Genomic DNA, 26,168 nt, shown 5'->3' with positions numbered 1-26,168 from the left:
ACATGAAAACCTAATCCTGATTTGAAGCCCTGCGTCTACTTCAAAACCCTCCTTTGAAACCCTGTCCACCATAAAAACCCTATTTAGGGTTAGGGTTTTCAAAATAGGTTAGATAGTAGGTTTTCTCTTTTAGGCGCATCATTTCAGTGTTATTTGATACTTGCATGAAAATGTTGGCGCTGTCTGTTTTGAACGAACATACTTTCCTGGAGTCGTCTTGTTTTGATATTCAACGGCAGATCTTTTTGAAAGGCCCCGCTCCTCCCCGCCCCCTCCCACTCCACTCCATTTCTTCAAACCACAAAAATGCAGTTGAATGCTTTTTCAAACTGATTACGTTTATCATCCAGTGTGGAAAGAAGTGTTCTCAAAGTGGAGTCGACAAAGGCATGCGCCTCCGCCCCAAAGAGAAAGACTCTGGCATGGCTCCTTGCAGGCAGCGCAGTTAAGGATTGGGTTGTATTTTTGGAATGGTGTGTGTGTGCGTGTGGGTGCGCGTGCGTCCATGTCGCCTTGTTAGGTGTGCTCAAATGTTTCCCAGAGCAAGGCGAGTCAGGAGACACACCGCTGGGTGGCAGGGACAGGGGGACAGGGGCTTTTCTCCGTGGCCAACTGGAAAGCCATGAAAGACCTCCAGCTTGTCGGGAAAGAACCACAAAATTCGCTCAGTACAATTCTGGATCAGCTCTAAATTGAAAACAGTTGAAGTGGAGAAGAACTTTCTTTCCGGATCTTCATGGACACGCGGAGAAATCCAGAAAGACGAAGAGGAGGCCCACTCAAGTTGACCGCCCTGAATATCGCCAAGCAGTTTTAATGTCAGGAGAAGGCCGAGGGGGTCCGAAGGGGGTTTTAATCTTCAGCCAGGCTACAGGCTCCAAAGCGTCCCTCTTCGGCGTGCGTGCGGGGCGACATGAGCGGAGGTCGCTTTGAGTTCGATGACGGCGGCGCATACTGCGGCGGCTGGGAGGGCGGCAAGGCGCACGGCCACGGCATCTGCACCGGCCCCAAAGGCCAGGGCGAGTTCTCGGGATCCTGGAATTACGGCTTCGAGGTGGTGGGGGTCTACACCTGGCCCAGCGGGAACACCTACGAAGGCTACTGGTCACAGGGCAAGCGTCACGGTCTGGGAGTCGAAACCAAAGGTCACTGGATTTACAGAGGGGAATGGACACATGGCTTCAAGGGAAGGTATGGCATCCGCATCAGTGTCGGCAGCGGGGCCAAATACGAGGGAACGTGGAGCAATGGGCTTCAGGACGGCTACGGAACTGAAACCTACGCTGATGGAGGTAAGAGGGGCAGACTGATCGCAACGTTCCAGCGGTTCTCTTGCAGCAAAAGAATCTAGATCAGTGGTTCTTAACCTTGTCAGAAGTACCGAACCCAACCAGTTCATATGCACATTCACCAAACCCTTCGTTAGTGAAAAATAAAAATATGATTTTTTATTTTTTTTACAAATTCAAGACATAACAAAACACATTTATTAAAAACAGAAAAAGTAAACGCAATTAGTATCAGTATAAAGTATACGTTTTTTAATTGTACACAAAATAAACCATCCAGTGATGGCCAAGCGGGCATGTCATCACTAATTGACATGTTGAGTCGGGTGTGTTTTACCCTCCATGGCAGAGGCTCCGTCGAACCCCTGAGACTGATTCACTGAACCCCTAGGGTTCGATCGAACCCACGTTAAGAACCACTCTCATCTAGATCAAGAGTTTCCAAACATGCTGTGGGGGCCACCCGCAGCACAGTGTCTGATTTATTTTACTTTTTTTTTGCGACATATTCAAAAACTACCCATGAACATGATCCATGGCTCTTACTAGTCCTACTAACCATAATAATGAATTAGTTTCATATTATTAACCGAATAGCATAACCGCCTTAGTCAAATTCAACATCAAGCAGAGTCCCATCGCATCGGTCAACCTTTACGTTTTACCACGAGCTGGATGAATTAGAATCGACACACGGAACGGAAACACACACACACACACACACACACACACACACACACACACACACACACACACGCACACCCCCCCCTGTCCACACACACACACACACACACACACATACAATTTGCAAGTTATTTTTATTGTTTTTGCTATAGGAAGCTAAAAATGACTGGGACATTTATGCTTTTAGGCTAACGATAGAGCTTTTCTAGATGTGAAAAACTGTGAAAGATAGTAAATATTAAAACAAAAATCATTTATGACATCATTTATGACACCGCTGTTGCTGTTCCACTTTCTGCTTAGTACAGTTTTCTTTGTTTAAATTGTGAATCTTCAGATGTGATTCCGCTGCGGATCAGTAAAAAATTGGATCTTCCCTTGTGGGCCACCACAAAATCCATAAAAGTCGTTGACTTTTTGTTTCATCACAAAGCTGTTTTTCATATAAGTAATGATACAGTATACAAGCAAAATATAGCAACATTGAACATATCTGTAGTTTCACTAATGGATGACTGTAGCATGGCAGCCAGTTGACGGTGTAGTCAGATGGGATCTCCTCGCTAACCTGAATAAGACTTCCCAAGAATGAATGGATGTACTGTATTCATATGACACGTGCGAAGTAAGCACAATGACACAATTGTCATGCCTTCATACGACCCAGTCTGATGAGATTTTACCGGTCAGATAATATATAATATTTCAAGGGTCTGTAATTCCTTTGAGTGGGTCTTCTTGTGTAACCTGGTAGATGTCAAAACAAAATTAGTATGGCATTGAAATTTTCTACGACACAAGGTTATTTGCCAATGACCGTGGTCGTGGAGGATAAACGGTTGCGACAATCAATGAATGGATGGATGGACAAGGTTCCCTCGTTTGTATTCTGTCTGGTAACTATTGTATCATTTCGCGATTAAGACCATTCAGGAAGTTCTCATTTCCATGACAAGATTTGCACTTAGACAGTCCGCGTCTGTGGGAAATAACAGAAACCAATCAAACAGCAGTGTTTTCCCTCCGTCCACAGCTGACTCATCAGCTGTGGGTGTTGGGGATGGAGAGCACCAAATGTGTGCGTGTAATAATAGCACAAAGCCCCCCCCCCCCCCCCCGCGTACCCTGCTGGCCTCCCAGCTGCCTTGCTATCACGATAATCCACCCATGTCCATTTTAGCATGAGAGCTAACAGCCAGTTGACTTCTCATGGGTTGTCGACAGAAATGAGCCAACATATTTCTACATTGTGAGGCTCAGACAGCTTGAAAAAAAATACAACCAAGGCAATATTGTCAGACGAGACACTTCCAATGGGCCAGAAGTTTAAGGATTGTTCCAGCATACCAATTTGCTGCTTAGAAAGAGAAGTCATCGCTAGCGGCAGCTAATTCACTTCCAGCAGTTGCTACCAGAAGCACAAGAGGCGATCAAAGTAGGCCAACCCGGGTTAGCCCAATGTTAATCGGAGGCTGGGGCTACAGTACTTACTGAGCCCCTTCTGATCAGCAAACATGTTAGAAAATCAATAGCTAACCGTTCAAATTCAGGTGCAAGGTACAGCAATCCCACCTTCATCGCGGGGCTTATATTACCCCTTCCAAAATGTTGTCTATATGAACTACACTTTATAACGTATACTCGAGTATAAGTGTACTTTTTCGCACTAAATTGGAACAAATTAGATTTTAAGTACCTGACTTTATACTTTTCAGTAAAAGCCAAGTATAATGAAGCATACTTCTGTGAAGTTCATAAAATATACTTCCGGTATTTAAAAAGTTCACTTCAAATGTATACTGCAGTCCTCCAATTTAGTGCAACAAATAGTTGACATGTGGTATACTTGAATGAACTACTTTTTGCAAAGGGTAACGGTATTTGTCACATTTAAGCCTACCCATGACATGGTGCCCACCTGGGGAGTGGATCCACATCTCGGGACTCCTGTAAACCAAACATACAATCTGTCTTGGGTTGTGAGAGAAAACCTCAACAGAGAAAGCCCGCACCGGCATAAAACCAACATGCAAACACCATAAAGAAAGGTCACAAACCAGAATCGAAGCAGAAGCATTCTAACTTTTACTCCCATCTGGTGAATGAGGGCTTTGTTTGTTTGTTCGAGCTCGGATGTAATCTCAAGCAACTCATTGTTTCCTGCAATTTATAATGAACAGTTTGAATCCTATGTTTTCAGGCACTTTCCAGGGTCAGTTCACGGGCGGCATGCGGCACGGCTACGGGGTCCGTCAGAGCGTCCCCTACGGCATGGCAGCTGTCATCCGTTCTCCTCTCCGGACTTCCCTGACCTCCTTACGCAGCGAGCACAGCAATGGCACCGTGCTGCAGCAAGACATCCCCATCATCACCACCACAAGTGTGTCCGGAGAAGAGACTCCTGTTGCCAGCCCTGCCCAACTGGGACCATCGCGGGGAGGCTTCGCCCTCACTCTCCAGGTGGACCTAGAGGCAGTGAAACCCAAGAAGAAAGGTCTGTTTCGCAGGAGCGCTCTGCTGGGCAAGTTGAAGAAATCCGACTCGAGCACTTCGCTGTCCAGCCAGAAGAGCAAGATCAGTTTCCTGAGGACGGAATCAGCTTTGAGCTCCAACATCAGCGACACTAACTCCACCATCAGCATGGGGGACGAGAGCCTGGCTGGCGCGGAAGACTTCCCGCCCGTCGAGGCAGACATCGACATCGACGCCACCACCACCGAAGTCTACATGGGCGAATGGAAGAACGACAAGCGCTCAGGATATGGAATAAGCGAAAGGTCCAGTGGCCTCAAGTATGAAGGCGAGTGGCTGAACAACCAAAGACACGGCTATGGTTGCACCACCTTCGCTGAGGGAGGCAGAGAAGAGGGCAAGTACATGAACAACATGCTGGTGAAGGCTGTGAAGAAGAGAATGATCCAACTGAAAGGAACCAAGATCAAGCAGAAGGTGGAGCGGGCCGTGGAGGGAGCTCAGCGGGCCGCTGCCATTGGCAAGCAGAAGGCGGAGATCGCCGCTTCCAGGTAGAAAACAAACCCCTCAAAAGCTATGGCTTTTTTAAGCTATGGAGAAAACATGAACCGGAAGCGAAAGGATGCTGGAGTATTAAAAATACCAATTATCAAGCTGTAATGTACACCTATGTTGTTTTTAATAGCCACTGAGTGGAACAAAAACATAAAAGGTGTGTCGGAAAGGTTCCGGGATTGGTGTCAGACAAGATACATTTCAAAGCCAAAAACAGGCCCTGCAGCGTTTTCTTTGAGGCAATTGCGGTAGCAGAACAACCGGTGGTTGCTTCACCAGGACAACGTGCCTGCTCACAATGCCGCGAGCAGCCGACGCTTCCTGGCCAGGGGAAAAAAAACACTGTGCCAGAGCAATTTGTAAAAAGACCCGTTTCGAATACGGAGACAAAATCCCTGACGAGGGAGCGGGGGAGGATCCCGGTGTGACTGAGGTTGTGGCTGAGAAGGCTGTGAAAGCATGTTAGACTCTAGGAAGATGACTTCCAAGGGGAAAACTTGTAGTTTGGATTCGAAATATACCTTTTGTGACTCCAGCCACGGAACATTTCTGACATACCTCGTGTTACTTATGATGCAGACTAATTTCCAGTCGGCCAAAACATTGCAAAGATCTTAAACAGTGGAAATTAATCACTCCAACGTACAGCAAGGATTAGTTTGCTACTAGCCAGGCCTGGTGGCATATTAAGGCCTTACAGAAAGAGTCCAAAAATATTTTCCAAAGTCGTGCTGATTTATTTTTTCTTATGAAGACTGTCCTTCCACCGAATAGTGCCTGCATACTTGTACTTGAAGTTTTGGTGGTCTCTCATCTCTCATTAGCAGCCCTACAGGGTGTTTAAACACATGAGGCAAACCCATCAATATCCCAACATATAATATCGAACCCATCAATAACCCAACATATCCGAAACATGTAGAGTGCATGTTGTTCACCAAAAGATAGTGTTTTTCAATAGGAGGCAGAGCTCCTTTTGGGACTACATCAGCCTTTGTGAAGAGGTGAAGGGACAATTTGTTAGTCGTGCCAAGTTATGTCCGGAAGGACTACTTGAAGTTTGCGTGGGAAAAAAAAGTGGGATTTCAACAAACGATTTCATGTTTCTTCTTAAAACCACATTCTTGTTGTCCGTAGTCCATCGGTGACCGTACAAGGTGTTCTTATCTTCTGCACCTGAAATGATGCTGTTGTTTACAGCAGCATGACTTCCACTGACAGACTGCAGACTACCGTCCCGGCACAGGGAACTCCAAATATTTCCCTTCAAGTATAAGCACTACACAAGAGTTATGGAAGAGTGTACAGTGGATTGTTGCTTTTAGAAGCCACTTCCAATGTCTGGACACTGCTGACTTAACACGTGAACCTCTTTCACTCCTGAACTAGTGCCAGTGCTGTTTTCGTTATATGGTGTGGCTGCCAGTGCTCAGTTTGGTTCCACGTGCAACTCCAAACACCCTGTTGTCGTCAGACTAGCAGAGCCAACCAAATGCTACATAATGTCACCAACATTACGCCCACACATCAGCACCTTTGTTTACAAACTTCACTTTCCTGGCCTCTGGTCGGAGAATGGCAGTTGACTGTTGGCGCCAGGATAGATACAGTATTTCGTGTTTTATAACAATACTTAACCATATTTATAATTTCATATGTAGCTGTGGGTGAAATAGCCAAGCGTGCAGTCTCTGTGACAAAAATGCACCTACGCGATGTACGTGGGCGCCAGGTACACTGAGTGAACGGGGCGAGGCAGCCTCTTAAAATAGCCCCACTCTCTGCTTTCTTCCCTCCTACTTCCTCTCTTTGTAGCAACCTGCTTATTCCTTGACCATCACACAATGTTTTTTTTTTTGGTTTAAAAAAAAAGAAATATCGATATGCATGTATTGTATGTGGCGTCTCAAAACCCCGTACAGTGTAAGTTGGGATACACAGTAAATCGAGTTGCAAATCAAATATTCACCTTCACACTTATTTTCACTGTATGATTGATAAATACATAAACTTCAATGTTTTGAATTCACTTTTATTCTACAAATGTAAATGTTCATGTTTAGGCCGGCCGGGCCACTATACTCAGCAAATTTCCTGTTCCTTGCATGTTGTGGATACGTACAGCAGAATTTATAGCTCTTTGAATTCGTCTCAGCCAGGCCTCCCGAAAACAGAATTTCCTGCCATTTTTTGCCATGGCCATTTGCTGACAAAACAAGCCTGACTTATTATCAGGTCTCCTCTTTTGTCTGCCACACTTGGTTTATTAGGAAGAATGTAAGCGCAGATACGACTTGGCCGTTGGTCATTGGTTCCAAGAGTTACACGTAACCCGTAGATGTGCGTGATAATCACAAGACCCGCCCGTTTTTACAAATCTGCCTCACAGTGCAGAGGTGTAAGTTTCAATTCCGGTTCCGGCCTTCCTGTGTGGAGTTTGCATGTTCTCCCCATGCTTGCGTGGGTTTTCCCAAGTGTGCGAGTGTGAAAGGTTGTTCGTCTTTGTGTGCCCTGCGATTGGCTAGCGACCAGTTCAGGGCGTACCCCGCCTAGTGCCCGAAGACAGCCGGGATAGGCTCCAGCACGCCCGTGGACCTTTTGGGGATAAGCGAATTAGAAAATGGTTGGATGGATGAAGGAGTGCTATTTTTTTCCTCCTAAAAGTCATTATCATTCATTTCAATAGGGAAAGGTGATTTGCAAGTGTACCTCAGAATCGTTCACTATTTTCTCAATTGTGTGAACCTACAAATGCTTTCGCATCAAAATATGTTGTTGTATAAAAGGGCGGGGGGGGGGGGGGGGGTCATGACACATGTGTTCCAGGTTTCCTCATTCTTTCCTCTAATCTGGTGTCAGTGGAGACGAGTTAAAAATACATGTCCAACATGCTCTCTGCATGGAGAGCCAGACTTGTCCTTCCCAGCTGCGCTACAGCGTCCCTAATGGTCAGACGATGCGCGGACATTGTTCTGTTGTATGTGCTGGCAGACGGCACGTCTGGAGGGGTCTTGTGTGTCAGGACGGGGTGTAAATGACGCACACTCGGGGGCCCTGTTGTTATGGAGGAACCCTGACTAAATAAGGACAGGCACACTCTTGCTGTATCACAATCAGAGGGGAATGCAACAGCTGATTATCCTCCACCCTATTTTGCTGCCTCGTCGCAGATACACACCCAAACTGTTTTCTTAAGCTCAATCGTAGTTGCCCGTTCTTTTTTAGCGCACAACTAAAGCGTCTTCGTGTCCTGGTGGGAAATTCAACTGGCATTTACCGTAGGCGCACAACACCATCTTATTTCATCAGGCGCTGCAAGCTTTGTCCGTTGCTAACAATTACAGGTCGCAGAAGTATGGCCATCTTGCGTCAGTTGTGGTGTCAAATGGTTCTAGGGATATAAATATGACACACCTCATAAGCAAGTGCTCAGGTGACAAATGAGTCGAGTATAAACATACCCCACACAGCCTTACTTGTGCAGCCTGGCTTATGGTGTACTGCTGATGGCTGCAATTTATGCTGGCCGACCATTAGCCCGTGTGAGCTGATTTGAAATTGTCAAAAGAATGCCTGTTTTGGGGAATTTGAATTGAGAATGTTGACACGGGGTAATTAGAGACATGGTAAGCAAACTCAAAGCAACTGTGGAATAATGACAGTTAAATTAACCCTGGATGCAACCACATTTAGTTAGGTTCACAAGCAGGAGAGGGCAATTCATATTGTAAACGAAAACGAAACGAAAAAAAAAGAAAAAAAAATGTAAAAGGGCCACATGAGAAACTGGAACAATTGCTGAGTGGCAAGCTAACATCCGAACCTCAACTTTGGGTATCCAGTGATCCCTCGCTATTTCGCGGTTCATTTGTCGTGGCTTCAGTGCATCACGGATTTTTTCAAACATAATCATAAAAAATAAAAATAAAAATCATATACATGTAGTACAGTACTGTATATGTTGCTCTATGTAACTCACTGTTGTTTTGCTGACATTCGCAGCTTCCTGTGGACTGTTTGCGGACGTTTTGCGGAATGTTTACTGTATTTTGTTATTCATAAACTAACCTAACTTATACATGTTTAAATCTATTAGTATACAGCATTAAGTCATGTTAATTACTTCAAAATTTACTTGCTAAATTTGCTACATGCATGTATACCATTAAATTTGGCCTTATACATATTTATGTACATTTACCTATATGGAGGGGGGGTGGGGGATCACTACTTCGCGGATTTTCGTTTATCGCGTGTGGTTTTGGTCAACATTAACCGCGATAAACGAGGGATTACTGTATTATGTTTTATTAATTTTAGAAAAAGCAATCATTTGCTACATGTGTGGATATAGAAGGTAGTGTTATGATTGGAGCATACACAATTTAAACAACATGTCTCATTTCATGTCGCAGTTATTAAATCATATTATCACACCCTAAAAATTACAACTATTTTGTGCGCCAACTGACAACTCATATTAGCCCTTCCAGGATTCCAAAATAGATAGACAAGTCGAAAATATGATGGTACTATTGACAGCGATGTATAATGATACAGTGACGACTCATGATACACCTAATATGCATAGTATAACTAGATTTGCGTACAGTATTATCAGGCCATTCTCTTGGCCCTCTTCATTACACTGTGCAGGAAATAAGAACGATGTTAACATTACGACAATGCCTCACAACCGTGTGTGCTCACACTGTGACCACTCCACTATGTGTGTTGCTTCGTTGGTCTGTGTGTTGCGATACACCAGCCGGCGAGAAGGCTTTGATGGTGACTGGGTTCTCTTCGGAGAATGTGAATGAGGTGCAGTGGAACTCAGATGCCTTTTGCCACAGGTAGAAAGTAAGCCGCGGGATCTTGAAGTTGTACACAAGAAGCAGAGCTAAAGTCAACTGGAATCTTCCAGTTGTTAGGCGGCAAAATAGTAACGCAATGATAAGAACAATCTAGAATGTTGAATTGGATCCATGAGAATGGGAGCGTTGTTCCCAGACTGTAATCTTTGGGACTTTTCTCATTTGTCATTGGCCTTACTTTGTCATTGCTGAATGTAGGCCTGGAACGATTGGGAGGTTGAATGCTGCGCGGGAGGAGGCCCTCTGTCGCCACCCTTTCTTGGCCGCCATCAAACTGGCAAGGCGCCAGCGCAGACCACTGGCTGTCATTTGGTCCGTTACTAAACACAATCTTCTGTTGGAGGACATCACGAACTAGATACAGTTGATAGAAGGCGGCCAATAAAACTCTGCATTGAGCGTGGCGAGCTTGAACCTGAAAATGTTCTAACATGTGAAACATGAAAGTGGATGTGATCCCCAGCCACTGTGAAACCTGTTTCAGTAACAAGAGATGTGGACACTTTTGACTGAAGTACATGTACATGAAAATATAAATCATTCAGGTTTATGCGATACATCCACTGCTGTTTTATTTTTTATTTTTTAATTGATATAGGAAAAAAATTATAGAATTCACTGTGACCCATAAAAAATGGTTTATTGATTAATGGCCCATTATATTTACTATTATATTTGTTGAACAACTTTCCTTGTGGGGGCCACAGTCAACAATGAAGTCAATGTAATACATACAATATGCGGTGCCTTTATTGTTAAAGTAGTGTTTTTATTTTATGTGCACACCAGTACAAGCAAGGTAGTGAGCAAGAGTTACTACGACTTGTGTCTGCAGTGTTGCAAACGTCGCGACATTTCGGGGCTTTTCAGACCCCTCTAAGCAACTATTCCAAAAAAGAGACAAGCGAAAATGCCAGCAACATTCTTATTTCCTACACGGTCAAGGGAAGAGGGCCAAGAAGTGTGGCCTGATAATAGTGTCGCGAAATCAACAGTTTCATGTTTTCTAGGTATTACATGTATTTTACTGTAAGTCATCACTGTATCAGATATACATATACATCCAGAATGATATCGTCGCTCCTGTGAAAACCACATTTTTGTCATTTATTTATTTATTTTTATGTCAATCATCAATATGATGCACTGTAACGCAGGGGTCACCAACACCAACACAACTGATTCAAATGGCCAGCTCATCAGCAAGCTCTGCAGGTGTGTTGGAGAAAGGCAAACATCAAAAACTTGCAGTTGATGACACCTGCTGTGAAGTATTGATATTGTTCATTGCAGTGCAAAAACACTGAATCACATTACAGTGGACATTTGTTCCAAGCGTTTTTCTTCTCTGTGTTGGATTCTGGATGTCAAAGCTACGAAATTGTCACTACAGTGGATAAATGTGTCATCCAATGCACTGTCACCCACGCGCCGGCTGTTGTACAGTAAATGCGAACCAAAGTCCTCAATTTCGCAGCCCAGCGCAGGGAAGGGAATATCTACTGTATGTTCCAAAACAACAACCAGTATGAATTGTAGTTCAAAAATAGCAAGATGGACATGATGTCCAATTTAGTGGACAATTGCCTCCCAAGGAATCATATGACTCGAAAGGCCTTCTCTTTTGGCCTAAACACTGCCACAAGTGCTGACCTACATTGACAACCCCAGTGCTGACATTTGTTCCATGAAATGGCATTCATTTCTACCCTGTTGTGTGTTCTCTTCATTTGGTCGCATTTCTCTTGGCTACACTGCTTCCAGTATGTGGAGGTTAGATGTATGGATGTATTTATTTATTTATTTTTGTCCTATCAGATTTCAGCCTCTCTGTGTTGCCATATCAATCCAATTGGCCCAGGCCTTTTTGAATGCTGGCCTATGTAACTTCAACTATGTAACTACGTTAGCAGTGGGACTGTTTTTTTCTTCTTTTTTTTCTAATTTGCCTCAAGCTTCAGCACTCTCTGATTGGTTGGACAAGCGTTTCGACGTCGCCAAAGCACATCTGCGCCATGAAACAGGTGTGGGGAGCATCCCCAACATTGATTGTTCATGTGGTGCCCCATCGATGTGGGTGGGGTGGGGCGGAATTTTAAAAAACACAGTAAAATGATTCAGAGCGTTTGATGCCAACTATTCACATATTTATGAATGAAATACATTGTGGAGACCAGGTGTGTACCTTCCGCCGTGACCTAAGGTGTATTCACACCTGCACTCTTTTGGTCGACTTTAAACGGACCAGCATTCATTTCTGACGCTGGTCCAGACCTTTTATGAAGGTGTGAATACACACAAATAAATCCTGGTACAGACCAAACAACAGGATCAAGACCCACTTTTTGAGGTTGTCTTGCTACACTTCCAAAATGACTCGGCGTGCTTCGCTACAGGTTGGCATACAAACCCATGCCGATCCGCACCAACAACAGGATACATGCAGCTTTTCGGGTTTAACAAGCCACTGTAGCCTAGAATTCTGTGAAATTTTAGCCTGTAGTGACTGTTGATCAGGGGTGGAGTGGCCATCACAAAGTTCATGAAAATATATCCATTTCCCCAAATGGCCAGGGTATTTCCGGGTCTGTCCTGGCCATCACAGACGTGAGCAGCCGTCTGCAATTTGTCTACAAATAATAAGCATCTCTGGAGAGTACAATGTGTTTTCTAAAAAAGTTTGATACTCTTCTGACATGTTATTAGATCATGATTGTGTGTTGGTGTGTTATACTGCAGTGAGGAGATATGGAGTTGTCACTGATAATGTAGTGGGACGTTCGCCTAACTTTGTTCATTGAAGGCAGTGTGGGTTCAGTTCTCGCTCAGTGATGGAGTGAAAGTGAGGGCCCTGCACTGACGAGCAACAAGCTCCGGACGTCGTCCTCCTTTCGCCAGAAGTCAGCTGCGATTGACTCCAGCATCTGTGACCCTGAACAGAAGAAGTTGTGCAGCGAATCGATGGATGGATGTTGTCATGGAAGATAAAGAGTTGAGCTATTTTTGTCACCAGGCACTATGGCTACTGATTTCTCAGAGTGACTTGCCACTCACCATTTTGACTAGACAGAATTTCTGATGCAATTCAAGCACTCTTGCCGGAAGGGGTTGCTTAGTGAAGGCCCGCCTCTGAAAGGCATGGCCCGCCACTGGGTTATGGTCATAGATAAGGGTGGCAGTGTTCTCAACATTGAGTCAAAAGAAGATATCCTGACTGCATGTGGACAGGTGGAACGCTCTTGTCTCACGGGGAACCTCAGGAGTGTTTCATTGTTCCAGTGGGAAGCACTAAGCAACCTGCAGCCCAGGAGGCTGCTTGCAGTTCAGAGTGTGATTACATTTTGTCAGCTGAGTCAATCATAACAAACCCCCAGGAGCCTCCAATGTTCACTATCCAGGTGTGAAGCGTCATTTACGTGGCATCGTGGAGCCTTCCTTTTTGTCTGTCTTAGTTCTCAGCAATGATGAACAGTGAATGTCTCTGATGAGTCTGCACTGTGAAATGTGCTTTATGTGTCCTCTTCAGGTCCACCCACGCCAAGGCCAAGTCAGACGGAGCCAACCAGGCTGCTCAAGCCTCCAACAGCGAGTCCAGCATCGCCAGGCTGGTGGCCAAAGAGCTTTCGCCTTCCTTCTACCAGCCAGGTCAGTCGACAGCATCATCGCGCCAACGCTGCTTTTGATGTTGTGGCCCCCATCTTGAAACACTAATTAAATATGGTAACTTTAGACTTGAAGTCATAATCTTGTCTTATACTGTAAAACCCAATTACTTCCATGGATGTTTTTCTATTTTTCAACTGGAGTCCCAGCATTTCCTGCCATCTATAATTAGAATTGCCAAGTACATCCCAAGCATGTCTGTGAAATCAAGTTTTGTGAACGACTGCAATGATTAACAGATGCCTGTAGATGGTGGTGTCGCATCACTTTGTATTTGTGTTCACCACAGCTTCCGAGTCGAAGAAAAAATAAGTGGTGAATCTCGGCCTGTCATGTCAATTATGATGGAAAGCAATGGCAGCATGTTGGAACTCAAAGTTTAGGCAGCTCAAACTCAGACAGGATAAGATAAGATAAGAAATCCTTTATTAGTCTCGCAATGAAGAAATTCCCAATTCACATCAGCAAAGTTATGAAAGGAAGGAGTAGAACAACAAAATATAAGAGCTGCTGGAAAGGCAGCCACTCTCGCGGCGCCATATTGAAGTCAAAATAACATAATAACACAACACAACACATAAGATACAGGATCGAAAGAGTGTGAAAAGTTGATGCAGACATGGAGTAAATGGCAAGCGCCATGTAAAAGTCAACGTTGGTCAGTCGCTTTGCTTTGTTTTTGTTGGCTTACAGTTTTGTGTTCTAGTTTTACGCAAAAGCAAAAAAGATTGCCGTCAAAGTCATTGTTCTGTTTGACACATTTTTTTAAAATTAGTAACGTGTTTTGGTAAAACACCAAACACTGCTTAATACTAAATACAATACATCTTTATTTATACTGCGCTTCCAAGAGAGCTGCAACAAAGCGCTTTACAGAACATTTAACAAAAAAATGGCAAAAAATACAAGGAACAGAAGAATCTAGACGCAAACTGTTTTTTTTTCTGGTGAAAGTAGAGTCTACTCTTTCTTTTGGTAGGTTTGGTGCTTATATTGTCACAGAGCAAAATATTCAGGGGGTCTTGATGAAAGATCACTCAAAATGCTCTAAAGCGGTTGGCAAGAAGGAAAACTCTGCTTTGAAAAACGGTGTCTAGTCAATGAGCTACAAACCATCACCCTACTTTAAAGCCCTCACTTGAAACCCTAACCCTTGAATGAAAGCTTAGCTTGGAACCCTGACCCTGCTTGACATTTTCCCTTTCTGTCCCACTTTGTGACCATATCAATAAATTGCAAAAGGAATGCAAATGTGAGCCCAAATAGGAGTTCATGTGTCATTTGCAGCTGAAAATTGAACTTCTCAGTGCTTTCGCAGCATGTCTCTGTGCTGCAGCTTGACATGGCAGATCCTCTGCTGAGGCTTGCTGCCGAGGTCATCACATTTGAATGTCTAAAAGAAGGAACAGCTTATTTGGACTGAGAGATCAAATCACTTTCACTGCCTGTATGGAAATGCATACAAGTACATCCATACAAAAGTAGCAGTGTCCTTTTTTTTTTGTAATCGGTGTTAGCATCTAACAACCAGCAATTATTTACACAGTATGTGTTTATACATAACATAGCAACTTCACAATAACTGACAGTCACCAGAGCTAGACTCAGTTAGCAACAGCACTATTAGTCATTTTTCAATCATTTAAAAATCAAATATACTGTATATAAAAATATAAATCACCTGTCTACATGTTTATGTGCTCAAACATCTGTAGCTTAAAACACGTAGCACTGCCACACATAGATGTGATTCAGTGGCATGTTGATGGCATCGTTTTAATTACCTACACAGCATGTAATTTTCTTAGTTTGAAGTTTGGTTTGACAGCAAACTGAGACTGGGCACAAACAGATTGACGCCTCTTTTTGGGAGATTTTTTCCCTATGTGTGTGTGGGTGTGTGTGTAAAGAGGCTTTATGGTGAGCCGCGATTATAAACTATTCGAAACACCTTTATCCAACTGCTCCTGCACAGGTCCGGAGTATCTGAAGAAGAGAGTGATGCCGGAAGTCGGGGAGGGAAGTGAGAACACAGATATCGTCATGCATGAGCCACTGTTGGCCGAGGAGGAGCCAGCGCCGACGCCGCCTGAAAGCCCGATAGTGAATGAAATAGACCGCCTCATGCCTGGCTCCTCCCCAGCCCGCACCCCCTCCCCCAGTCCAGGCATCTTCATCAAGGAGGACCCCAAACTCCCGGGTCCTGACAGCTCAAATGACAAAAAAGCTAGTAAAGGTAGCAGTAAACCCAACAGCAGGCCCACCACACCTTCACTCCCTCTTCCTGTTCCCACTGGACTCGAGGGCACCAGCGGTCGCAGCCTCTCTCGAACCCCAAGCCGCCACAGCACCAAGAACGAGCAGGGGTCTGATTTGGAGATCAAACCCTTGCGGAAGTTTGATGCAGAGGTGAATGCTCCAGACACTGCATCCGCACCCCAATCTGCAAGAAACAGCTTCCTCGCCCGGGAGGACGAGGAAAAGCTACGGCCCAGCCCCAAAGTGCCAGCTGCCACTCCAAATTCGAAAGCCAATGACCTCAAGCTCGAAAGAGTTCCGACAGTCCACGATCGAGAGCAGTCGTGGGAGGCGAGCAGGCCTTCCGTCAAGGCGGAAGCCAAACTGCCACCGAAACGACAACCGAGCCCCGCTCCAGCCCCAAAGCCTGCGGCCAACCAGGAACCGAAGACACCAGCCAAGCCTGTGGAAGCCAAAAGCAACAGTGTCAAACCTGCCGTGAAAGCGGATCCTAAAGCAGAAGCCCGACTGAAGGCGCCGATGTTGAATTCAAGTATTGGTGTGACTGCAGAGCCTTTGGAGCAGGAGGTAAGACAGTCCGTGCTCACATAGTTGATGGATCTAGACCTGTTTCACAGCCTTTGGCTTTTGTGATTTGCATCATTTTGGTGGTCAAATCAATTATCCTCAAGCTGGTTGCAGTCTCTCATTCGGCCTTCTTGAAGGCCAATGTCACTCACATACTACATGGCTAAGCCTAGTCCCTCCTGACAAAGTTTGTCTTGAGTTTCTCAGTCAAGTTCCATCACTGTAATATACTTCTTCACACTGATTACTACTTTCCTGTTAACCAGGGCTTCAGGGAATAGTAACAGACAGAAAAATGACTAAACTCTAAAAAGAACTTTAAGATAAGATAAGATAAGATAACCTTTATTCGTCCCACACTGGGGAAATTTGCAGTCTACAGCAGCAAGATGGGGGGTTAAAGTGTTTCATTGCACAAAAATGTTTCAGAAGAACTGTACACAGTTGAAAATAAGTGCAATATAAATAAAGCATTAGCAATATAATATAATTAAAAATACTGTATATATATATATATATATATATATCCATCCATCCATCCATTTTCCGAACCGCTTAATCCTCACTAGGGTCGCGGGGGGTGCTGGAGCCTATCCCAGCTGTCTTCGGGCAGTAGGCGGGGGACACCCTGAATCGGTTGCCAGCCAATCGCAGGGCACACAGAGACAAACAACCATCCACGCTCACATTCACACCTAGGGACAATTTTAGAGAGTTCAATCAGCCTGCCATGCATGTTTTTTGGAATGTGGGAGGAAACCGGAGTACCCGGAGAAAACCCACGCAGGCTCGGGGAGAACATGCAAACTCCACACAGGGAGGCCGGAGCTGGAATCGAACCCGGTACCTCTGCACTGTGAAGTCGACGTGCTAACCACTGGACTACCGGGCCGCCCTATATATATATATATATAAAAATAATAATAAATTCCTCGTCTCACCCCCCCTCGGGTGGTGTCCGTCCCTCATTCAGCTCGGGTCCTCTACCAGAGGCCAGGAAGCTTGAGGGTTCTGCGCAGTATCCTTGCTGTTCCCAGCACTGCACATTTCTGGATTGAGATGTCCGATGTTGTTCCCGGGATCTGTTGCAACCACTCATCTAGTTTGGGGGTCACTGCCCCAAGTGCTCCGACCACCACAGGCACGACTGTCACCTTTACCTTCCAGGCTCTCTCCAGCTCCTCTCTGAGCCCTTGGTATTTCTCGAGTTTCTCGAGACAGAGCGATGGACTGTGGGACTTCCAGATCCAGACTGACAAGATGGTAATGGCGAACCAACCAGATATCGTGATCATAGATAAAGGGCAGAGGAAAGCCGTTGTAGTGGATGTAGCGGTCCCAAGTGATGGAAACATCAGAAAGAAGGAACACGAGAAACTCGAGAAATACCAAGGGCTCAGAGAGGAGCTGGAGAGAGCCTGGAAGGTAAAGGTGACAGTCGTGCCTGTGGTGGTCGGAGCACTTGGGGCAGTGACCCCCAAACTAGATGAGTGGTTGCAACAGATCCTCTACATGGATGACCACTGATAGGACTTCTTGAGATCGGCCACTTCAGTTATGGTCCGGTGGTACATCCCGTGTAGGGGCTTGTCCTCCCATGATGGTCCCTCTTCCAACGCCTCATCTTCTGTTCCCCATTGTCTGAGACATTCTCTGAGTACGTCATCCGTTGGAGCCTTCTCCTTGATGTATTCATGGACAGTGGCTCTCACACTCACTAGTCCCCGGCCTCCTTCCTTTCGGCTTGCGTACAGTCTCAGGGTGCTGGATTTGGGATGGAAACCTCCATGCATGGTTAGGAGCTTTCGGGTCTTAACGTCCGTGGTCTGAATCTCTTCCTTTGGCCACCTTATTATTCCAGCAGGGTACCTGATCACTGGCAGGGCATAGCTGTTTATTGCCCGGGTCTTATTCTTGCCATTGAGCTGGCTTCTTAGGACTTGCCTCACTCGCTGGAGGTATTTGGCCGTAGCCGCTTTCCTTGTTGCCAGTTCGAGGTTGCCATTGGCTTGTGGTATACCGAGGTACTTGTAGCTGTCCTCAATGTCTGCTATTGTTCCTTCAGGGAGTGAGACCCCTTCAGTGCGGACTACCTTTCCTCTCTTAGTCACCATCCGACTACATTTCTCAAGCCCGAATGACATCCCGATGTCGCTGCTGTAGATCCTGATTGTGTGGATCAGGGAGTCTATGTCCCTTTCGCTCGTAGCATACAGCTTTATGTCATCCATGTAGAGGAGGTGACTGATTGTAGCTCCATTTCTGAGGCGGTATCCATAGCCTGTCTTGGTGATTACTTGGCTTAGGGGGTTCAGTCCTATGCAGAACAGCAGTGGGGAGAGTGCATCACCTTGGTATATGCCACATTTGATGGACACTTGGGTAAGTGGCTTGCCATTGGCTTCAAGTGTGCTCATGTATTGATCCATGTGTCCACTTATCTTAGCCGCAATGATGCCTGACATGAGCTTCCATGTTGTGGAGAGACAGGTTATTGGCCGATAGTTGGATGGGACTGCACCCTTTGAGGGATCCTTCATGATCAGGATCGTTCGCCCTTCGGTTAGCCATCCTGGGTGAGTCCCATCCCTCAGCAGCTGGTTCATTTGTGCTGCTAGGCGCTCATGGAGTGCTGTGAGTTTCTTTAGCCAGTAGGTGTGGACCATGTCCGGGCCTGGTGCTGTCCAGTTCTTCATATCTGAGACTCTTTCCTGTATGTCTGCCACTGTTATGGTAACTGGGTTCTGTTCAGGGAGGCTGCTGTGCTCCTCTCTCAGGGTCACCAGCCATTGTGCACTGCTGTTATGTGCAACCTCCTTCTCCCATATGCCTTTCCAGTACCTTTCAGTTTCCAGTCTTGGTGGGTCAGCTCTGTTGTTAGGACCCTGCCACTGAGCGTACACTTTCGCAGGTTGTGTTGCGAACAGCCTGTTTATTCGTCTGGCCTCATTCTCTTTCGTGTATCGCTTTAGGCGGCTGGACAAGGCTTGGAGCCTTTGTTTGGCAGTTTCGAGTGCTTCGGGTATGGTCATCTGGATGTACCTCTCGGGTATCGGCCTTTTCATCACACCTCTCTGGGCCTCAGTCAATTGACTCACATCTTTCCGAGCCGCCTTGATCTTAGCCTCCAACCGTCTTTTCCATGGTGGGTAACGTATCTCATGGCTTCCATGGTTGCTCTTATAGCCAAGCATGTCAAGGATCACTGATGCTGAGGCGTATATCAGCTCATTGGTTTCCGTGATCGTTATGGTAGGGATCGCCCTCAGTGCTGCATTCACACTTTCCATGAGACTTTCAGGTGGTACTTCACATAGCCGTTGTAATCGGTTTCTAGGTTGCCCAGCTTTCATTCTCGCCATGATCTTAGCTTTCAGGTCAGTAGCTGCCTCGCTCAGCATTGTTTGACCTCAGACCTTGTTTGGCCGGGCGACGTCTGAGCCGGCATGTCATTCATTTTATTGTCTCTCATCATTGTATGAGGTAGGCATTAGCGTGAAGGATCTTGCCCAAGGACCCACACTGGATGGTGTTATGTGCTCATTTTTTTGCCCCAAGCGGGATTCGAACCACTGTCTCCCGTATGCCAAACCGATGCCTTACCAACTGAGCTATCCAGCCGCCGCCGCCTCTCTCTCTCTCTCTCTCTCTCTCTCTCTCTCTCTCTCTCTCTCTCTCTCTCTCTCTCTCTCTCTCTCTCTCTCTCTCTCTCTCTCTCTCTCTCTATATATATATATATATATATATATATATATATATATATATAAATTTTTAAAAAATCATATCATTGAAGGTACTTTAAAGTTCCATAAAACTAGGAATGCATTGATGCCGCCAGTGCATACTGTATGTTTGTGAGTTCAACTAAACAAGAGAAGAAAGCCAGGCTTTCATTTCATGAGTGGCGTCCGCTGCATTCTGAGGTCCGGGGGATCCATTTGAATGTACATGTGTGCAGTCAAAGGTGAGTGAGAAATGATGTTCCATTCAAACAATGACTGTATGGCATTTGTGACTAAAACCTGTCTCTTCTGAAATGTCTGCTACATCACTTTTGTGCTGAGTAACAACAAACTCCCTTCTTTTGTAGCGACACAAATGCCCTCCTTTGTTTCCTGTACACTCTTTGGATGGCATCTTTAGGAAAAGAGTAAAAGCTAATCTTGCCCTTGTAGCTTCTCAAGCCGACGTAAAGTGACAGAGCAAAGCTCATTGAGGCCAATCAATGTTTTCGGGGACGATCCCTTTCACTCCATTTACCTGTTTGTTTGGCAGTTAAAGTGCTCGAGATTCTCAATCTGGTCACGTTCCCGGCTGTTTTGAAGGAAGCGGGCAGTGAACCGGAAACTAATTTGCCGCTCATTATCGAGCGTGGAAGCACATCACGGAGCTGTCACTTGTTTTGCAGAGAAGCATTTTGGAAATGTTCTACCAACGTCCCCGGACTCACATGTTCTTTCCTTCTCAAGAGCCCCAACACCATCTTGATCTGCATGGTCATCTTGCTCAACATCGGTCTGGCCATTCTCTTTGTGCACATTTTGTCATGAGGAGTTTGTCGCCGCCTCGGGTAAGCACGTTTCCAGGGAACTGCGAATGGAACAAATCGGGAAGGGCCAAAATATCACTTTTCTTGCCGCAGGTCACCATTGGCGCTATCGCGAGAGGGCCTGCCTCCACCGCAGTTTGGACCAGAGCTCAAAGAGATGTGAAAGGGGACTCAGAAGCCTCGTGTGACCTAGCAGCAGCTCGTCTTCTCGCGGTGTCTGTGTGAGCTTTTGTCAGGCTGCAGACGAGTGAGAAGACGAAAGACAACGAATGATGGAAATGGCTCAGTATGAAGTTTCTGTGCTAAAGTGGGGGAGGGTGGGATGCTTGAGTGTGCCGGTGCTTCCAAATGCACTGAACAAGTCTATATTCAATTTAGAATGCCCAAGTGTGTCACCATTTAACCCTGGAGAACCCAAGAACCTTTTTCTTCTTTGGAAAATGATGAATTATACATTAAATGACCGCTATATGTTCACTGAACACCAAAATATAGTTTTTTTCAAATATTCAATGCTTTAATCCTAATTTAGGATTAGGGCCAAATATGGCCCTTTGAGATTTAAGGGTATCCTTTGAGTAGCAGAATTTATAGGGGCCAAATTTGACCTCGTGGGTTCTCCAGGGTTAAAAAAAAAAAGCTTCAAATGAATACTTAACGACCACCTATGCTTGCTCTCACATCACTTCTGAAATCACATGTTTTGGTGTTTTTGTTTCTGAAGCAACATTACTTCTAATTTGAATATTGCTGTCATTGTATCGACCCACTCACATTTTCCCCTTGCCAAAATGGTCCTAAACAGCAGGTCGACATTTGACCCAACACTTCAGACTGTGATACTTTGCCGAGTACTTGTTCTAATTCGCGGATGCTGCCTTAACCAACACAAAAGAAATCAGTCTTAATGTTGAGAACATTTCAGTAAATCAGTGTTTGGTAAGGTTCGACCATGGCTTCAACAAGAGAAAAACAAGAATCTCAGTACCAGTGGGGTCAGTGTGGACTACAGGCGCATGGATTTTGTTTTATTTTTTTCCATTCACAGAAAAAAGGACGACGAGACTAAACGATTTACGGAAATGTGTTCAGCACTCCATCGCTTATCCTGGAAATTGGCACCTATCAGTAGAAATGCATCTGAATGGCCATTGCCCAAATTTAACTCGCGACCAACGTGACACGATTTGCCAAAATGCTGAGTTGGAATGGACAATTCAACCCGACTACACCGCAACAGAAATTTGGAACATCTGATGAATCAGTCTGCTTTCATGAAGGAATACAGAACTTCGAGAATATTTACGGTTGGGTGAATGAAATCAGAGGATTTGGACAGATCAGTTAACCCTTTCAGGGACAGCGGTTACGACAGTGGACATCTTATCATGTTATCAGGTTACAGGGTGCACGAAAGGGTGAAACAATGGATCCAAACAATTATCCAAAATCGTTGTCAATGGATTTGATGATCGATTAATTGTGACACCTGTACAATACTGACGATTCATGCTCGATTCCAGATTGTCTGTTACCAGTTGGTTGACCTGTTCTTTCTGCTGCATTTGACATCTGGGAATGAACCCGCGCTAGGACAAATGCGGCTCACGCATCGATGTTTTCGAGTAAATGCAATGACTGACACCGTTGTGGTCTGAGCCGTGCTCTGTGTTCCTGTATGTCTGTTTGAAAATAGACTCTTCCAAGTTGCATTTCAGCTTTGGTATTCTGGAAAAGCCGCGTTTTGGCTGTGGTGTTGAACACTGTGAAGTGTGATGTTTTCACTGCGTCTTTGTTGCCGGTCTGCCGCATCGAGAGAGGCTTTGTAAGGCAAACAGAGAATGCCAATAGCGAGCATATCATCAGTGTTTGTGCCCATTATGTTCAGTATGTGCCTGTGGAGTCATGGTCTTTTAGGAGGTTTAAACAGAGTTTTGGGGTGTCTTCCGTGGGAGACAAGAAAGCAGAAAATGGAAATTGCGAGCTGACTGACAACGACTACTGCTTTGCCTGTGGGTATGTAGCAGTCAGTTTCTTAAGTAAAGTACAAAAAAAAAAGGTTTTCCGCAGCAACTCCATCCAAGCGCCTGATGTGCCGTTTGAAGCCAAATGAGTTCATCTTTTGTAAGCATGAAGATACCGTGTGTATGTACCAGAGTGACACAGACTGCATCAGCATTCAGAATAGATCACCTGGTTATTGTGAGCTGAAGAATATTTTCTTCAACTCCGCGTCTTACAATGAGAGTATCTGCCCAGCTATTTAAATTATTATTTGACCCATGTTTATGTGGGATAGCAATGATTTTATTTGACTGTATGGTAAAACTATTCGTTTGTCAAAAGAGGCCAAGCCAAAGTGCTCCGTCATCTTTCAATTGGCACATTTTGTCGATGAGTTGCCAAGTTATACAACACACATCACAGTAGAAAAGATTAAACATGTAACACCAAATACCCAGAGGTCTTTGTATGTAGAAGCCAAATTCAAAGATGTGTAGTTTGTGGATTGAAATCTGGCACAAAACAACTTAACCTCAATGATTTAAAAAAAGTTAAACAATCAGGTGTCTTTTTTGTGTGTGCATTCTCACTTGTACCGGTCAGCGCAATTCCAATAAAGTTGGGACGTTGTGTTGAAAAAAAAAAATTACAGCTAATGATCAATCTGTGTTCAACAATATGAAATAGAAAAGTCAAGTGGAAACTAAATTATGAGGCCAAAAAAAAAAATCATCAAATACAATCATGTGAGAGTTTTGCCTACCTTAGGAAATTTGGATTTCAAAATGATGCTGAAAAAAATTGTCTCAACGATAACTATCTACCCATCCATCCATTTTCAACCCCGCCTATCCTGAACAGGGTCGCAGGGAATTGCCGGAGCCTAAACCAGGTAACTTCAGGCGGAAGGCAGACTCGACCCTAAACTGGTTGCCAGTCACTGGCAGGGCACATATAGAGACAAATGAACACTCACATCTACTTTCACACCGTCACTGAGTGGGAACTGAGCCCGTGCTGCCTGCACGTGTACCACGACACCATCAGTGACTGACTATAACCAGTCAACTTCAATCATTACATCAGCGTGTGCTTTCAATTTGAAACACCAATCATGGTTGAATACAGGTGACACCCCATTTCAACAACATATCAGTGTTAACGACACAGGCTATTTCATTAACAACTGGTGTTGATGCAAGACCGACATTCGGTTTTTAATACTGTCCCCAAACTTTCAGCACTGGTATATTTGCAGTGCAGTGTACTGCAATTGATGGCCCATTCAGTCAAATCATAACTAAAAAGTATAAGTATATATGACACAAAACCCATCCATCCACCCATTTTCTGAACATTTTATGTCAATACTTCCCAATTCTCAACATTGCTTTATACTTACTTTTGTTCTTGCATGCATTATGAAGGTGTTGGGCAAGATTGCTACATGGGTGCAATTTTATTTCATGAACCCATGACTGTGGATGGACTTCGCAGTCATGTTGTCTCCTAATAAAGTAGCAATTTTGATTGACATTGACTCTAAGAATCTAATATTCCTCACAAAAGACAGATTTTTTTAAAGGGGTTGCATTCAGATCAATTGTTAACTTGTTCTATAAATATACCGGTACATGGAATATAAACGAATTGTGGCAGAGTATCAAGAGATTTAATAATACCGCATCCTTGTGAAAATGGCAGGAAAGTCAAGGGCATCAATTTTTTCCCCCGACATGTGGGGTGAAGAGTGACCAGCGGAACATCAGTTCTACAGTACAGTACTGACAGGAGTATTTTTAAGCAGCACCTGTTTGAGGCAACCTCCATAACGTTACCTGTGGGCCACTCACCACCATATCCACTTTAAACTGGATCACTCAAACTTCACTTCTTCGAATATTTAAGAAAATAAGGCGTGAACATCTTTCACATCCCCAAAGGTGAACATGCTATTTCTGCATACATCCATCAAGTTGCTCGGCGGCTCAACTCTTGGAAGTGCGAAGCAGGCTCGGCACTGCCCCTATGTGGCGAAAGCCGACTCCATCCATCCATCCATTTTCCGAACCGCTTGATCCTCACCAGGGTCGCGGGGGCCGCTGGAGCCTACCCCAGCCGTCTCCGGGCAGTAGGCGGGGGACACCCTGAACCGGTTGCCAGCCAATCGCAGGAAAGCCGACTCCGTTACTTTCAATATCCAGTGTAAATCAAGTACAAACACGAACAAAGTGGCAAAAGTACTCACACTGCACAGAATCCGGTTTCCCGTGGCATGAACGAATCACCCCCGTCTCCCCTCTATGGTGCTTTATTAATTAGCACATGCACAACATCTGTGCAAGGCGGTCATAAAGTGGTCGGTGGGAGAAACGCTGCTCGGGTTGGTGGAACTGCCTGAGCACCGTCTGAGATGGTTGGCTGCAGCGTACCAGTTACACACTAGTTTGTGTTTCTTGTCCGGATTGGAAGATCTCGGAGGCCTTTGCTAATTTGCAACCCTTGTGACGATGAAGCAGATCAGAAAATGGAGAGAGAGAGAGAGAGAGAGAGAGAGAGAGAGAGAGAGAGAGAGAGAGATCTCCTTTCTGCCAAACCTACTTGTACCATTAAAAGAAGAAGGGGAAAAGCAAAGGGGCCCTTGTCTCCACTTGGTTACAAAAGACTGATTGACAAACACGATGCAACGGATTCCGGGAAGCAAGCTACAGTATTCCCCTTCCATGGCCTTGTTGAAGAGACTTTTTCGACAACAGGGACGATTTGAGGCATCTTGTGCCACACTAAAACCCAGAAACATCTGGTGTACAACAATTTGGATCTGAAAAAGCACATGCGGGTAATATCTATCTACTTGTGGCCAGTATTTATTTTTATTCTGCTTTTAGTTATTAAGTAAAGGGGTTGAATCAGTATTTTTTAATGCAATTGCTGTAACCTAACCAAATGTTAGCAAACACTTCCCCACACCCACAAGGAGCGTCTTCGTCTCGTTCTCTTGGAGTTTGATCACGGTTCGCAAGTAGTGTTTCAGTCAGTGCCAACCTCTGGTATGGAGTGTGTAGACCTGGTCATACAAACCTATTTCAGCCCACCAGTCACAATATTGAGTGGAAACAAATGACCATCGTTTGAATGAAATTTTCTTACACCCCCACATTTTTACCACTGGAATTTAATATGCAATTCCTTTATTCAAGACTTTCTGTATTATGTATTTTTGCAAAAACAAGCAATAAATCTGGACGACAA

At 44.9% G+C, this 26,168-nt stretch overlaps 1 protein-coding gene across 2 annotated transcripts; it reads left to right on the top strand.

Moving 5' to 3' along the window:
- The first annotated feature begins 307 nt into the window (after nt 1–307).
- Nucleotides 308–26,168, top strand: jph2 (junctophilin 2). 2 transcript variants are annotated; one of them, XM_086123854.1, is made up of 6 exons: nt 308–1,292; nt 4,174–4,996; nt 13,401–13,519; nt 15,513–16,363; nt 20,772–20,933; nt 21,006–26,168. In XM_086123854.1, exons 1-6 carry the CDS (start codon nt 914–916, stop codon nt 21,135–21,137), a joined length of 2,466 nt encoding a protein of 821 aa, XP_085979980.1. In that variant the 5' UTR covers nt 308–913; the 3' UTR covers nt 21,138–26,168. The 2 variants fall into 2 exon arrangements, with proteins under 2 accessions (XP_085979980.1, XP_085979974.1); XM_086123848.1 differs by having other exon boundaries at nt 20,833–20,933; nt 21,006–21,144.

Source organism: Hippocampus guttulatus, chromosome 1 (genome assembly GCF_054856545.1).
Source record: "Hippocampus guttulatus isolate MCC_2025c chromosome 1, RoL_Hgut_1.0, whole genome shotgun sequence".
Classification (NCBI taxonomy): domain Eukaryota; kingdom Metazoa; phylum Chordata; class Actinopteri; order Syngnathiformes; family Syngnathidae; genus Hippocampus; species Hippocampus guttulatus.
The sequence above is the reverse complement of the archived record's forward strand: the minus strand, read 5'-3'. Positions and strand labels throughout refer to the sequence as shown.